The sequence below is a fragment of the Bradysia coprophila genome (genome assembly GCF_014529535.1).
Source record: "Bradysia coprophila strain Holo2 chromosome X unlocalized genomic scaffold, BU_Bcop_v1 contig_473, whole genome shotgun sequence".
NCBI classification, from domain to species: domain Eukaryota; kingdom Metazoa; phylum Arthropoda; class Insecta; order Diptera; family Sciaridae; genus Bradysia; species Bradysia coprophila.
The window spans coordinates 297,269-309,228 of NW_023503340.1; the positions used below are offsets into that span (position 1 = coordinate 297,269).

An 11,960-nucleotide genomic window follows, 5' to 3' on the forward strand; every position below is an offset into this window, starting at 1 on the left:
TGTTTGACGTGTTTGAAACTCAGTGACATCTACGAGAGTGACTAGACAAGACTGTGACTCAGTGCCATGTATTTGTTGTTTTTGTTTATCCCAGTTTGTTATTAACGTAAAATCCACTAAATAAGTTGACGAATCTTTGAAATTTAAATCTAAAGAAAATAGGTAACACAGTTTTCCTATAGAATTGTAATGATTTGTGAACAAAACGATTTATTTTTTCTTGAATAAAGCTTTTTCCTGATGATGACCATGGAAACAGGTCGAAACGTTGAGAAATGAAAACTAGCTTTTTCTTCTAAGCTAATTCAAAACAATTGGCATATCACCCCAGCAATACAACGCTACCAGAATAATATCCCATAAAATATCACGAATCGTGAGAATTACGGCCCTTGCTTCGCTCTGGCCGCAAACTTCACACTCGTATCGGAGTTGTAATAGTTATTTGTGTATCTGTTTTGGACGATTGTTTTTAGGCAATTTCGCGAGTTGTAGCCCGAACGGAGTGAGAAAACCAGAGAAAAATCTCAAAACTCCCACATTTTCGGCCCCGACACATGAAAAATATGAAAAACAATCGTCCAAAGCAGATACACAAATAACTATTGTTTGATTGTTGGAATAATGAATTTAAAGAAAATATTCAGAAATTAATTGAGAATGACTTATCTTATATTGCCTACAACGAATGATGGTTACATTTCACGTTTTTCATAAAATTTCCTACACTTTTCAATCATAGTGTGCTCATTTGATAGCAGGCGTTTTTCTGCCGTAAGACATGATTGTGAAAAAAATCTTTGGTAGTTGACGTATCAACTTCCATTTATCTCAATAGCAGATGGTGTTAGAACGGGAATGGAAGTTTGCTATTGACAAGAAAAAGAATCAAGTTTTCCGAGAAAAATATTCATTTGTGCAATAAATACGCCAGTAAAAGGGCGATACGCCCGAATCAATGTGTTTATATTAAAAAGCCCCAAAATCCCCGAAAGCTAGCGGGTAGCTAGCAAATGTTGAAGAATCAGATGGTTTGTTGAAGTAAGGCTGACCCAAAATACACGCCAAAGCTTTCCGAATTTTATGACTTATAAAATGTCGATGTCCCCACAGAGAATACATTTTCTTTAGGGAGTAGTCGCATAAAGATTCTCAGTTAACGGAACAGGCGTATTTGATGGGCTTGTTATGTAAGAATTTACAAAATAAATTTCTTCCGCATCCGAATTTCGAAAGGCTGACTGTAGTAGCAGTCTAGTAACAGAAGATTAAATCATCTGCTATATTTCAGAGAATATTTTGAATTTACAAGAAATCTTTAGTTTATTCAACCCTACTACACTTTCACATCAGATTATAAATTATGATTACTACTGTTCGTGGTAGATCGGTCCGCACTTGAGTAATCAATATAAATGCGACACGATTCGTGGTTCAATTATCATTTAAATTGTTGATTGATAACTGTGCTGCTCGAATTCGTTAAAATGAAGCTCGTCGCTTTGTTATTGGTGGCTGGGCTAGACTTCGCTTGTGCCCGTGTTCATTTATTCAGACCACTATCTCGTACATCGGTAGAAACCAGGCCAGAGCTTGGCGCTCAACCACAAGATACTGCCTTCTCCCGATGTGGATGTTGCGGAGGAACTTTCGGAAATCGAGACGTGAGTAGTCAACCTCCGTTTTTCATTCGCGATGTTAACGAATTGTCACGAAATTAGGTGAGCCAAGGAGGAATTTTCGATAAAGGAATCATTATGGAAACCTACACTGCTGGATCGGTAATCAATTACTCAATGTACCCTGTACAGCACCTTATTTATCTCAACCTATTCCGTTCGTGGCTTCCAAGTGGAACTATGTCCCTCAGTAACTGAGACGGATAACTGATTCCGAGTGTTGGCAATGATTTCGTGGATAACGTCAAACTTCATAATCGTCGCAGGCAACAGACTCTGCGTACCGAATGAGCATGGCATTCCTGGTGGAAATGATGTAACCGTTACGGTTCGACTTCCTGCTAATGTTCGATGCACTATCAGATTTACGCACCGAACATTCTATCCGTAGTCACCTGGTTAGTTTTCCAATGTAAGTCCGTTGGCACGACAATAATTTTGTGTCTTCCGTTGTAGAATGGGCTCAGGATAATTGCTTTACTCCGCTTCCTACACAAACGTTCAGGAACTGTGCCGATGTCAGAATTGTTTAATGCGGATCCAAATGTTAATTCGAATGCAGAGCTAGACTGACGCGATGTTAATAAACTTCTTTTCAATGAAAACGTTCGTTTTCATCCAAGACTCTAAGAACTCGTTCTCTATTTCACATTTCATTTTCACTGAAACATTGTTCAGCAGAATGGTTTGCTGATTATGTTACGTAACAGTTCGGTCATAAAGTTTGGTATTGACGTGCCAAACTCATCAGAAAATGAAATGAAAATGCAAAGGAGAGGAAGAAATGCTCGAGTGAAAGTGAGCCTCGTACTGACGTAATTTCCCCACCTTTGCACAAGATGAGAAGGACATTCCATGGACGAATCTTGTGAGGCTGTTGGAGGTTCTCTTGGGTGCTTTTGTGTTGAGCAACGAAACATAAACTTCGGTGGTTGATAGCGGTAACGCGGTTTATATTTCAGTTCCATTTCTAATTACAAAAAGTCGCAAGTGTAGTTCTTGTTGCCGATGAAAACTCCATACTTGATGACAGCATCCGGTGAGACATCGACAAAAACATGATCGAGTCCATCCAATTCGGTGGCCGTTTCTGTTGTACGAAAAAGCAATTTCATTTAGTGGAAAGCAAAAATTGGAAGTTCTCTGCCTAGCTTACCTATTGCTAGATTTTCATAACAGGAGAACAGATTCTGGCGCCGTCTCTTCATCACCATCGCTCGCAACGAAACACATTCAATCCGTTGAAGATACTAAACCATTTGGATCTCATTTTTAAGAGTGAAACAAAAAATGTAGAAAATTTAAGGCAAACCTCCAATAAATGTCGAACTTGCAGCGCCTGCATCAGATTAAAGCGCAACGCAACGTCACCAATTGAAATGCCGGGATTCTGCAGACAATAGAGCAAGACCAATCCCATCCATTTGTCCAAAACCCTCCGATTCAGCGATCCATTCACTCGGAGCCACGGTTGCGTTTTTACCATAAATGTTGGTCTGAAGAGAATTACGCGAACGTTCGACTGTTATTCGAGCAACCGAGGCACTGATATGTATAAATTACCTTTGCGGATCTGACCGATTGGGAAAGCCTTTGTGTTGATTGACGGTCACTTTGTCAAATCGGTTCGGTCGAAGGCTTGTGCTACTCTCACCGTCTCCTATTCGCATCAGTTTATGCGGCTGTGGACCGTTGCTTTCTTTGTTCAACCGCTTGAAATGGTAGGTGGTGATCAGCCAGGCCGATGTATAGATCCAATGAACGAATGTGTAGTCCACGACTCCCGCTCGCATAACCATGTTTTGGTTGTAGAAAATGTCCAAACATTTTTTGATCAGAATTTTTGATCCAAATTTTTCCTGCGACGGAAAAAACGTTTCCATGAATCCCGTAAGCCAATACACCGTATCGCATTTGTGTCTAGGATTTAAGAGAGCTTTCGAGAGCTTTAAGCCTCTTTTGTATTCCATCGAAATATTCTAATTTTTTACAATGGAATCCAAAAGACGCTCAAAGCTTTCGAAAGCTTTCTAAAGTACAGGGACAATGCGATACCGGCGTTTTGGCTTCAACACGACAGATGAACTGCGACAAATCATTTACCTGCAATTCTATGCTCGAGGCACCCATCTCCTTTTTCGATTCGATGAACTTGAGCATTTCCATTGCGATGGATATTTCGTTGTCATCCAGTTGATGAGTCTGCATATGTTCCGCAATGTCGATTTTATCCACTTCTTTATTACTCCAACGTGCCGAGCTAAAAATTTACTTCAGCTAGTCAAAATCATCGGAACAGTCGACACTACTGTGACTAACCTGACAATATATTCCAGCAGAGCATCCTTCTTCTTGAGATCCAATTTGAAAACTTTTTTCGGCACATCCGACGACCCGTACTTCACATACTCATCATCAGCCTTCTTGGTCACTGATACGGTCATTTGGCACAGGCTAACCAGAATCATGTCGTGCATTTTGGTGATTTTATCGTTTTTACTGGTCAACGTTAGGATATCTTCCATCGGAACATCTTCGTCTGCATTGGAATCAAGTTTGATCCGATCTACCAGACCGCTGAACCCGTTCCCCTCCACGTAATTCAATATGTTCAGAGATATGGCCAACAATCCATGATCATCAACTTCGCCAATTTCCTCCTCACAATCGTACCGTTGCAGCACAAGTTTGTTCGTCAGATACAGAATATTCCGTTCGTTGATCACCACCGTTCCGGGTAAGATATCTTCCTGATGGTCGACTTTGATGTTATTCAAATGGTTTGCATTCGATTCAATGATCGAGATGATCGTCTCAATCGAATTGCCGATTCCCATCACACAATCGAACGGGCAGTGCTGTTCGTCATTTAAACGCATATCGGCCACAACGATTGATCGTTTCTGGTCGATGCAGTTCAGCAAACAGAAGAAGTGGTACAACGTCTCGTCACATTTCATTAGTTTTTCCACCGGATGAACGACATACTCCATCAGTTGCGGCTTTTCCGTTGATATTCTCACCGTTTTACTGGGTTCCTCCTTGCTTGCCACAGCATCGCAGACAATGTTCACCTTTGGAATGTAGTGGAATATCTCCTGGAACCGACTCGATATCTTATCGTAAATGGTCACATCCTCCTGGCATTGCTTCGGATTGATGACCAACATGCGACGAGGTTTCTGAATGCTACAGGTGATGGACTGGTCACAGATTAGTTCACTAATCAAAAAGCAGCGACCTTTGTTGGCTCCTTGCAAAAATGTCGAGCTTTTGAGCGGTTTGTCTGATGCGAGAAGCTCCTGCAAATTGCCATAGTTTCAGAGACATGGTTACGGAGGTTATGGGAGGAAGGGGATGCAAGAACTCACCTGTAACTTTTCGAACGCTTCGCCGAAAATTTCATAAGAAATATTGGTGATCATCATGTTGCTGTAGGTGGACGACAGGTGGTACGGATTGGAGCTTAACGGCAAATTTCGATTGTCGATTTTACTTTGGTTTGCCGTTTTATTGACGGACGTCAATTGAATGTTTCGCACTTTTTGCATCGCTTCTGCCAACACCTTCTCCGGATAGTCTTTGTAGATGTCATACAGTTGAATGTTCCAGGACATCTTGTCGAATGCACAGCAAACCGAACTGTGAATCAGTGTGGTCATAATGGCAACGCTGATTTCCGTCTTCTCAGTCGGTTGCGAGTATTTCAACTCTTTGTGCGAGTACTCTTCACACTTCACGTCGTACATTTTGTAGAAATCGTCGATCTTGTCCGGCAACAGTATTGTGCACGCGTCATTCGATAGTGTGACCAATGACAGAAACTTCTCTTTCACTTGATGCAACAGTCGAATGAACACGATCTTTAGAACGCCGGTGAACATTTCGTCCCACGGAAATTTCTTGGACAGAATTTCGTACAGATTTTCCTTGAATTTCTTTTTGATCTCGACACTGTTCCGCATCTCCTGCACGCACGAATGGACATTCTTTGCTATCGCCTCGTTTTTCATCATGTAAATGATGCGACGTTGACATGCTCGCGATGTCTTGTCAAATGATTTCAGATGCCAATGGAGAACGTCGCGAATAGTGTTTGAGGTGATGGTTTGTTTTCGGCTGTGTGGGCATAGGTACAGCAAGCCCACCTTGCATAGCAGCAAGAAATTATCTTCATCCGGTCGCCAGTCAACGCGTAGCTTTTTCATCAAACTCAATGCTTCTTTGTCAATATCATCGTAGCATGGCTGTCGCAGTCGCTTTCGCTGAGGTTGAATGAACGGCGTTCTGGATGATGGAACTCTGACAACTGTTTTGATCGGAACGATTTTCTGTTGTGTTTGTTTCACTGAAATGAGCAACGGAAATCAGAATTTGACTTAAGCAGAAGGCAGACTTGGGAAGACTTACCGAGTGTTCCGGCATCCCGTTTTCTGGCCACTTTATTCAACGGTACGGTGTTGACGGTGGGCACAATTTTGTTGGGGAAACTGATCTTCTTAAATGTCCAATTCCGTTGCAGATGTGCAAATAACGACGAATCAAAACCGGCTGCACCCAGTCCATCGCCAGGTATCTCAGCATTGTCAAGAGCTTGCACGTCATATGCACCTCGCGGTTGCATCCGTTCTGCCAGTAATTTCTGTGTGTACCAGATAATTTTCGTCGGTTCATAGCCCTGCTTACGGCGGCCTAACTTCGTATTTAAGCATATGCGGTAGATATCGTCCCAGTATTTGGCTATGTCATCAATTGAGTTAAAATAGTATTCTTCGACGGGATACTCTTTGTCGGTTATCTGATAGTAGCCCGGACTCGAATCAACAGTGTTCTTCAGACTGGCTCTGCGATTCACATAGACAAACAGTTGGTCTTTCTCCTTTTGGCGATTCGGCCCGATTTGAACCAAACCGATGCAACAGAGTCGCCTGAGCACTTCATCCACACTGAAGACATACTTCCGGCTGCTAACAATCGCATTCTGTACCTCAACCGGCAAATAGTTCAGCAAATAGTGCTTCCGAATCGGATGCTCTAACAGTTCACTCAGACCAGGCACTTCGAAGTTAATGTTGAAAACTTTGGCAAATATCGACAGCGGAATTCGCAGAAGAATGTCGCTCATGACGGCCCAACCTTTCGGATATCCCTGGTACGATAGCAATGGCGGCACGAACATTTTCCAATTGGTCTCACACGAGTAAATGGTCGACAATTCGGGATACAGTGCACTGTAATCGATCGACGGTTCGATGGTTTTCCAATTGGCGAACGCCTCTTCCGGACTGAATGTTTGCAGATCCTCTGGATAGTCGTGAATCAAATAAAATAGGAATTCGTGCAGTCGTCGCATTCGGATAAATTTCGGCGTGTAGCCGTAGTTGGCTATGGCGCTTTGATCCATTTTCTTTTTCGGTGCCAGTTCTTCGGGCGATTTTTTTGGTTGCGCCCGCTTCGGTGGCGAATCAGTCTTGGGACTCTTATTGTCATTGGAACTTTTCTCGTCGGCGGTTTGTCTATTCGTAGTCTTCAGCCGTTCATTGACAGCTTTCAATCTTGTCTTCTCGTTGGAAATTTTCACCAGAAACTCAAATTTCTCTTTCTCAATCAGTGATATGAACACCGTGTTGTTCTCGTCGACATGCGGATGTGTGATGAACATCAATTCTTTCACCTTCTGTTCGTAGCTCAGATTGATCGACCACAATGCTATTCGCTTTTCGGCACTGAGTCGCACCAACAGTCGGTTCATCGATCGTTTGCACATCTGATCTTTGTAGCCCAGTTTGAGTTCTTCGGCTAAAATCAATTGCACCAATTTGTTGCCGTCTTCGATTACGGTCAACGCATTCAGGAATTTCAAAATGCTGCTCATTCGTTCGACCATTCGGAGAGTTTGATTCTGTTCGGTTATTGGTGACCGATGAAGATCCTGTATCGGTTTGGACGTGCGCTTTATTTGCACAACCAAATCGTTCGGTCGGATGTCCTCGCAAAGAGTACCACTTTTCTCAGACATTGAAGCTTCCGATGCTATGGCGTCAATTGCTTCGATATTCTGAAATCAGACAACAGATTTTCGATTTGTTTCTCTTTGATGTTTCTGATTCTGTTTTGACTTACCTCCGGCAAAATGGAACTGTTCAGGACCTCGAGTTCGACTCGCTTCATTTTCGCTTTATATTCCGACTCAAATTTGACGAGAATGTATCTGAAAGTTAAAATCGTCAACGATTAAATGCTGATACATTCATGTAAGTTATCAGTCCGAGCTGCATGCTTACTTCGAGGTTCTTTGCCGTCCCTGATCCACACGAAATGTGGTCACTTGGCCCATTCGCTCCAAATTCCGCAACAAAATCCGAGCATTCAGCTTAGTCAAACCCATGATCGATCGAAGTTCCGTGCTGGTCACACCGTCGTATTTCGTTTGTTCGATTATCTTGTAGGCTTGAGTGTTCAGGTCAACGTTAAACAATTCCTTATCGTTGCACAGGAAGCCGTTTTCCAACGACATTTCATCGTCGTCCAGTTCGGCTTGTCTCGGCCAAATGTCGTACACGTTAATGTTGGGCTCACGCAACTGAAGCACTCGAATCGACTTTTCACCGCCTTTCTTCATTTTCCATTCAACGGGAGTGGCATCCGGATATATCGTACGGTATGGGACCTGAGCAGCGACGATAAACTTTTGCAATTGCTGAAATTTCAACAGCTTGCGCAGAGTGTTTGCTGCTGACCCGAACGATTTCTTCAGGACATCGTACGCAATCATACAGTTGGACTGACTCTTCAGCAGATCGACTATCTGCTCGGTTAGGATCATGTGAGGTGGCTTGTATTCGGTGTAGAATCGTTGCAGATGCAGTAAAATACCATTGTGAGTGTGTTCGTCCAATTGTTCCATGTAGTTTTGACGGGCGATCAAATTGTAGCGATAGAGGAGTTTCCTGTGACACGATGGCAATAATGGTCTTAGCAAAAACGAAATATGTTTTTGTGGATCGGACGCAGAGCGTAATACCTGGTGTAAAACATGGAAAAGGCCGGTTGCATGTCACCCAGTGAATGAGTCAATTCGCCATTGTATCGTGAACGACCGATTCGTTCCAATACGCAGTACTGTAGCGTATTCAGTTCAAGCATTTCAGACACGGTGTTGGGAATTAGCACCGATTCTCGTAGTTTCTGCGTGCCGACGACAACGAATTTATTTCCCCACCTGTGACAAGTGAACGAAAATCAAAATTTTCGGTCCGCAGGAAACGTTGGGACTACTCTAACGGACAGTTCACTTACTTTTCTAAAACCTCATCGTATGTCATACTGGCCACCTCATCCGTTCGGATTTGTGTCCGCGAATCGAAATCTTGACACGATCCTCGCAACGCACCATTATCCTGACTAATCGGATTGTACTTATAGATCGTGTATCTGTGCTGTGGTTGGGAGAAATGTTTGCGTCAGACAATTGTTCGCGTTTCGGCAGTAAAGTTCAAAAGTACAGACCGTTGAATCACCCATCGATTCAATGTCAATATTGTCAGCTCGATCAAACGTTTTGATCAACTCTCTCGGTTCGGCGAGCTCATAGTACAGGACACATTTTTGTTTGGCTAGAAACGACCATAGCTGAACGCAAAAGCCTTTGGCTAGAGGAAACGACAACTTTAAACGGATGGAAATTCGTTTCCAGAGACCTGCAATGAAATTCGATTTGACGGCACGGAAATTGGTTATGAAAGTGACTATGACAACAATTGACTCACTTTCCAATGTTATGCCGTCTAAACCCTCCAATCCAATTTCATCAATAACTGCATGTGTAACTAAATTTAGCGACGACATGGTCAGTGTTTATGTTTTCCGTTTGATTTCTTCGGAATTTATGTTTACGTTTCGGTTCCATCAATGAGAGAAAAAAGAGTGGATCAAAGTGTCAAACCTGCTATTATGTGAGTGGCCGCTGTGTACTCTTGTCAAGTCACTGTCACATTGGAAAAATCACACTGGAAATGAAACCGCGAAAATTTAAAATAAAATTTGAAATTTTGGCTATGGGTCTGTTCCAAGTGCAAGCGCAAGAGTATTATGTCAAATTTCATCCGCAGAGCCATAACTGCTTTTGCGAACATTTTGTAAACAATATTTGTTTGGCTATGAGACTGTGGATGAATTTGACATTTCATTGTTGCACTTGGAACAGACCTTTACAGAGTTCCCACGACTTAGGAAGGCTCCAAAAATTAGGAATTTTAGGAAATTTTAAAGGTAATTTTAGGAGAATTTTAGGAGATTTTAAAGGTAATTTTAAAAAATTTTGATAAAGTTTTGTAAGTAATTTCCGGAGGAATTTTTGCAGCCCTTAGATCTTTCTATTTCTCATACACTTCGTAAAATAATTAAAATGCTTGCGATGGATAAAGGATCGAGACTGACATAGTCCACGAAAAATTGTTATCATCCCTAGGATGTCAAAAACTCGATTTTCTCAATTGAGCCATTTTTAGTAGAATAAGACTAATGCAGTAAACAAAGATCTCAAAGAAGGTTTTTGGTAGAGGTCGAAGTAGGTGGGAGACCGAAAACTCAAAAAATTAGCTTCTATGATTTGTCGCAAGTTGTAAATGAATTTTTAAAATTTAAGCCAGTGTCGATCCTTTATACATCGCACACCCCTAACTGACAAAAAGTTGTTTTTAGCCCCGTACGAAGTACGAAGGGGCTTATAGGATTACGATGCCGTGTGTAATTGATGGAATTCGAAGCAGACGGTAAGGGCAAAGTGTTTGCCTATGTTCATAGATAACGAATCCACAATAAAAATTTTGTCCGTCCGTCCGTCTGTCCGTCCGTCTGTCACGTCGATATCTTGAGTAAATCAAATCCGATTTCAAAATTTTTTTTTCCCCTGAAAGATAGTCAAAATAGTGAGGCTAAGTTCGAAGATGGGCGATTTTGGGTCGACCCTTCCGGAGCTGGGGCCCAATAAGTGCCTAACTGTTTTTCGACGATATCTCCAGACATTTAACCACTGCACTTGTAAGTGATACGTCAAATGAAAGGTATTTACAATACCGATCGACAAAAAAAAAGTTTATGAAAATCGGATGACCGACTCGTGAGTTAGACCCCTTGGTGTGAACTAGGTACAGGGCGGCAAGCCGTTTTTGCTTGTAGGTTGGCCAAATTTGAACGTATTTAGATGGATTTTGCTTTATTAGATAGGTATTGACCGTACCAATCAGGGAAAAAAAAGTTTATGAAATTCGATTCACCGGAGCGTGAGCTAGGTCTCTTGGAGTGAGCTTATATGTGGCTACTCGGCCGTACAGTGAAGGTGGTGTTTTTTGTTAATATCTCGAGTAAACTTTGACCGAATTTCAAATTTTTTTTTGTTTGAAAGCTACTAACGATTGTAAAGCAGCCGTTCCACCTCCTAACAAAATGGCCGTCGGCCGCCATTTTGGATTTTTGTAAAATCAATATAAATAGGTGAAAATGATAATTCCAAAATCACTGATCAGTGGGAAGTGTAGTTTGTGTTACTTTTGAAAGGAACGTCGTACGAGGCTTCGTAATTGCGCTATGCGCAATTTTTAAGACGTACACATTGCATAAGAATTTTACGATGTTTACGGGCGCAATAGGCTTACGGTAGGAGTAGGGCGACGGACGAAGTATGGTCACGTGCGCAATAGATGTACGGGTTTGTACGGGGCTCAGTCGCAGCAAACGCTCCGACTGTTCTGACGGCTCGTTTTTTATCAAAACGTCTTTTTCCTTATGTAGTTCAATAATTGAAACTTTTATGGTTTACACTTTTTTGACGGCAGTATCGACCAGCAACTTGGCCTTTATTTTCTTTTTCTTGTCGACTGGACCCTTCTTTCAAGTTTATAAGATTCACCATATTTTTGGTCGAAGTGCGACGATAGTTTGTTTGTTATCGCTAAATCCACGTTCGGGATCGTTGTTTACATGACTAGAAAAGACTGTTTTCAAATTCATTGCCGCGTTATTAAAAAAATTACCTGTTTTTCAGTTTATAAAAAATAATTTTATCACCTTTTTAGGAATTTTAGGATTTTTATAAGATTTTAGGAGATTTTAGGTGGATTTGGTCCATTTTAGGAATTTTATGAATTTTAGGAGGAGTGGGAACTCTGGATCTATCTTCATCGGAAGAGCAACCTCAATGAATTCCGTGATGAGATTTTCTTGTAATACAGGCAGTAAACTTTTTGCCGTTTTCAAATGTCACGACCTGAGAGCTGCTGA

The 11,960-nt window shown here is 41.8% G+C and overlaps 1 protein-coding gene and 1 long non-coding RNA gene across 2 annotated transcripts; one reads left to right on the forward strand and one right to left on the reverse strand.

The window, feature by feature from the left end:
* The first annotated feature begins 1,734 nt into the window (after positions 1-1,734).
* On the forward strand, positions 1,735-2,265 carry LOC119070151. The gene is made up of 3 exons (XR_005086471.1): positions 1,735-1,781; positions 1,853-2,077; positions 2,136-2,265. It is a non-coding gene; the product is annotated as an uncharacterized LOC119070151 (long non-coding RNA).
* A 338-nt stretch (positions 2,266-2,603) lies between these two features.
* On the reverse strand, positions 2,604-9,618 carry LOC119070116 (general transcription factor 3C polypeptide 1). The gene is made up of 14 exons (XM_037174429.1): positions 9,449-9,618; positions 9,189-9,379; positions 8,979-9,118; positions 8,704-8,901; positions 7,964-8,629; positions 7,803-7,890; positions 6,090-7,737; positions 5,051-6,027; positions 3,999-4,981; positions 3,783-3,939; positions 3,243-3,538; positions 2,992-3,175; positions 2,836-2,929; positions 2,604-2,769 (listed from the first exon to the last, which is right to left on the reverse strand). Exons 1-14 carry the CDS (start codon positions 9,525-9,527, stop codon positions 2,654-2,656), a joined length of 5,817 nt encoding a protein of 1,938 aa, XP_037030324.1. The 5' UTR covers positions 9,528-9,618; the 3' UTR covers positions 2,604-2,653.
* Positions 9,619-11,960: the final 2,342 nt, after the last annotated feature.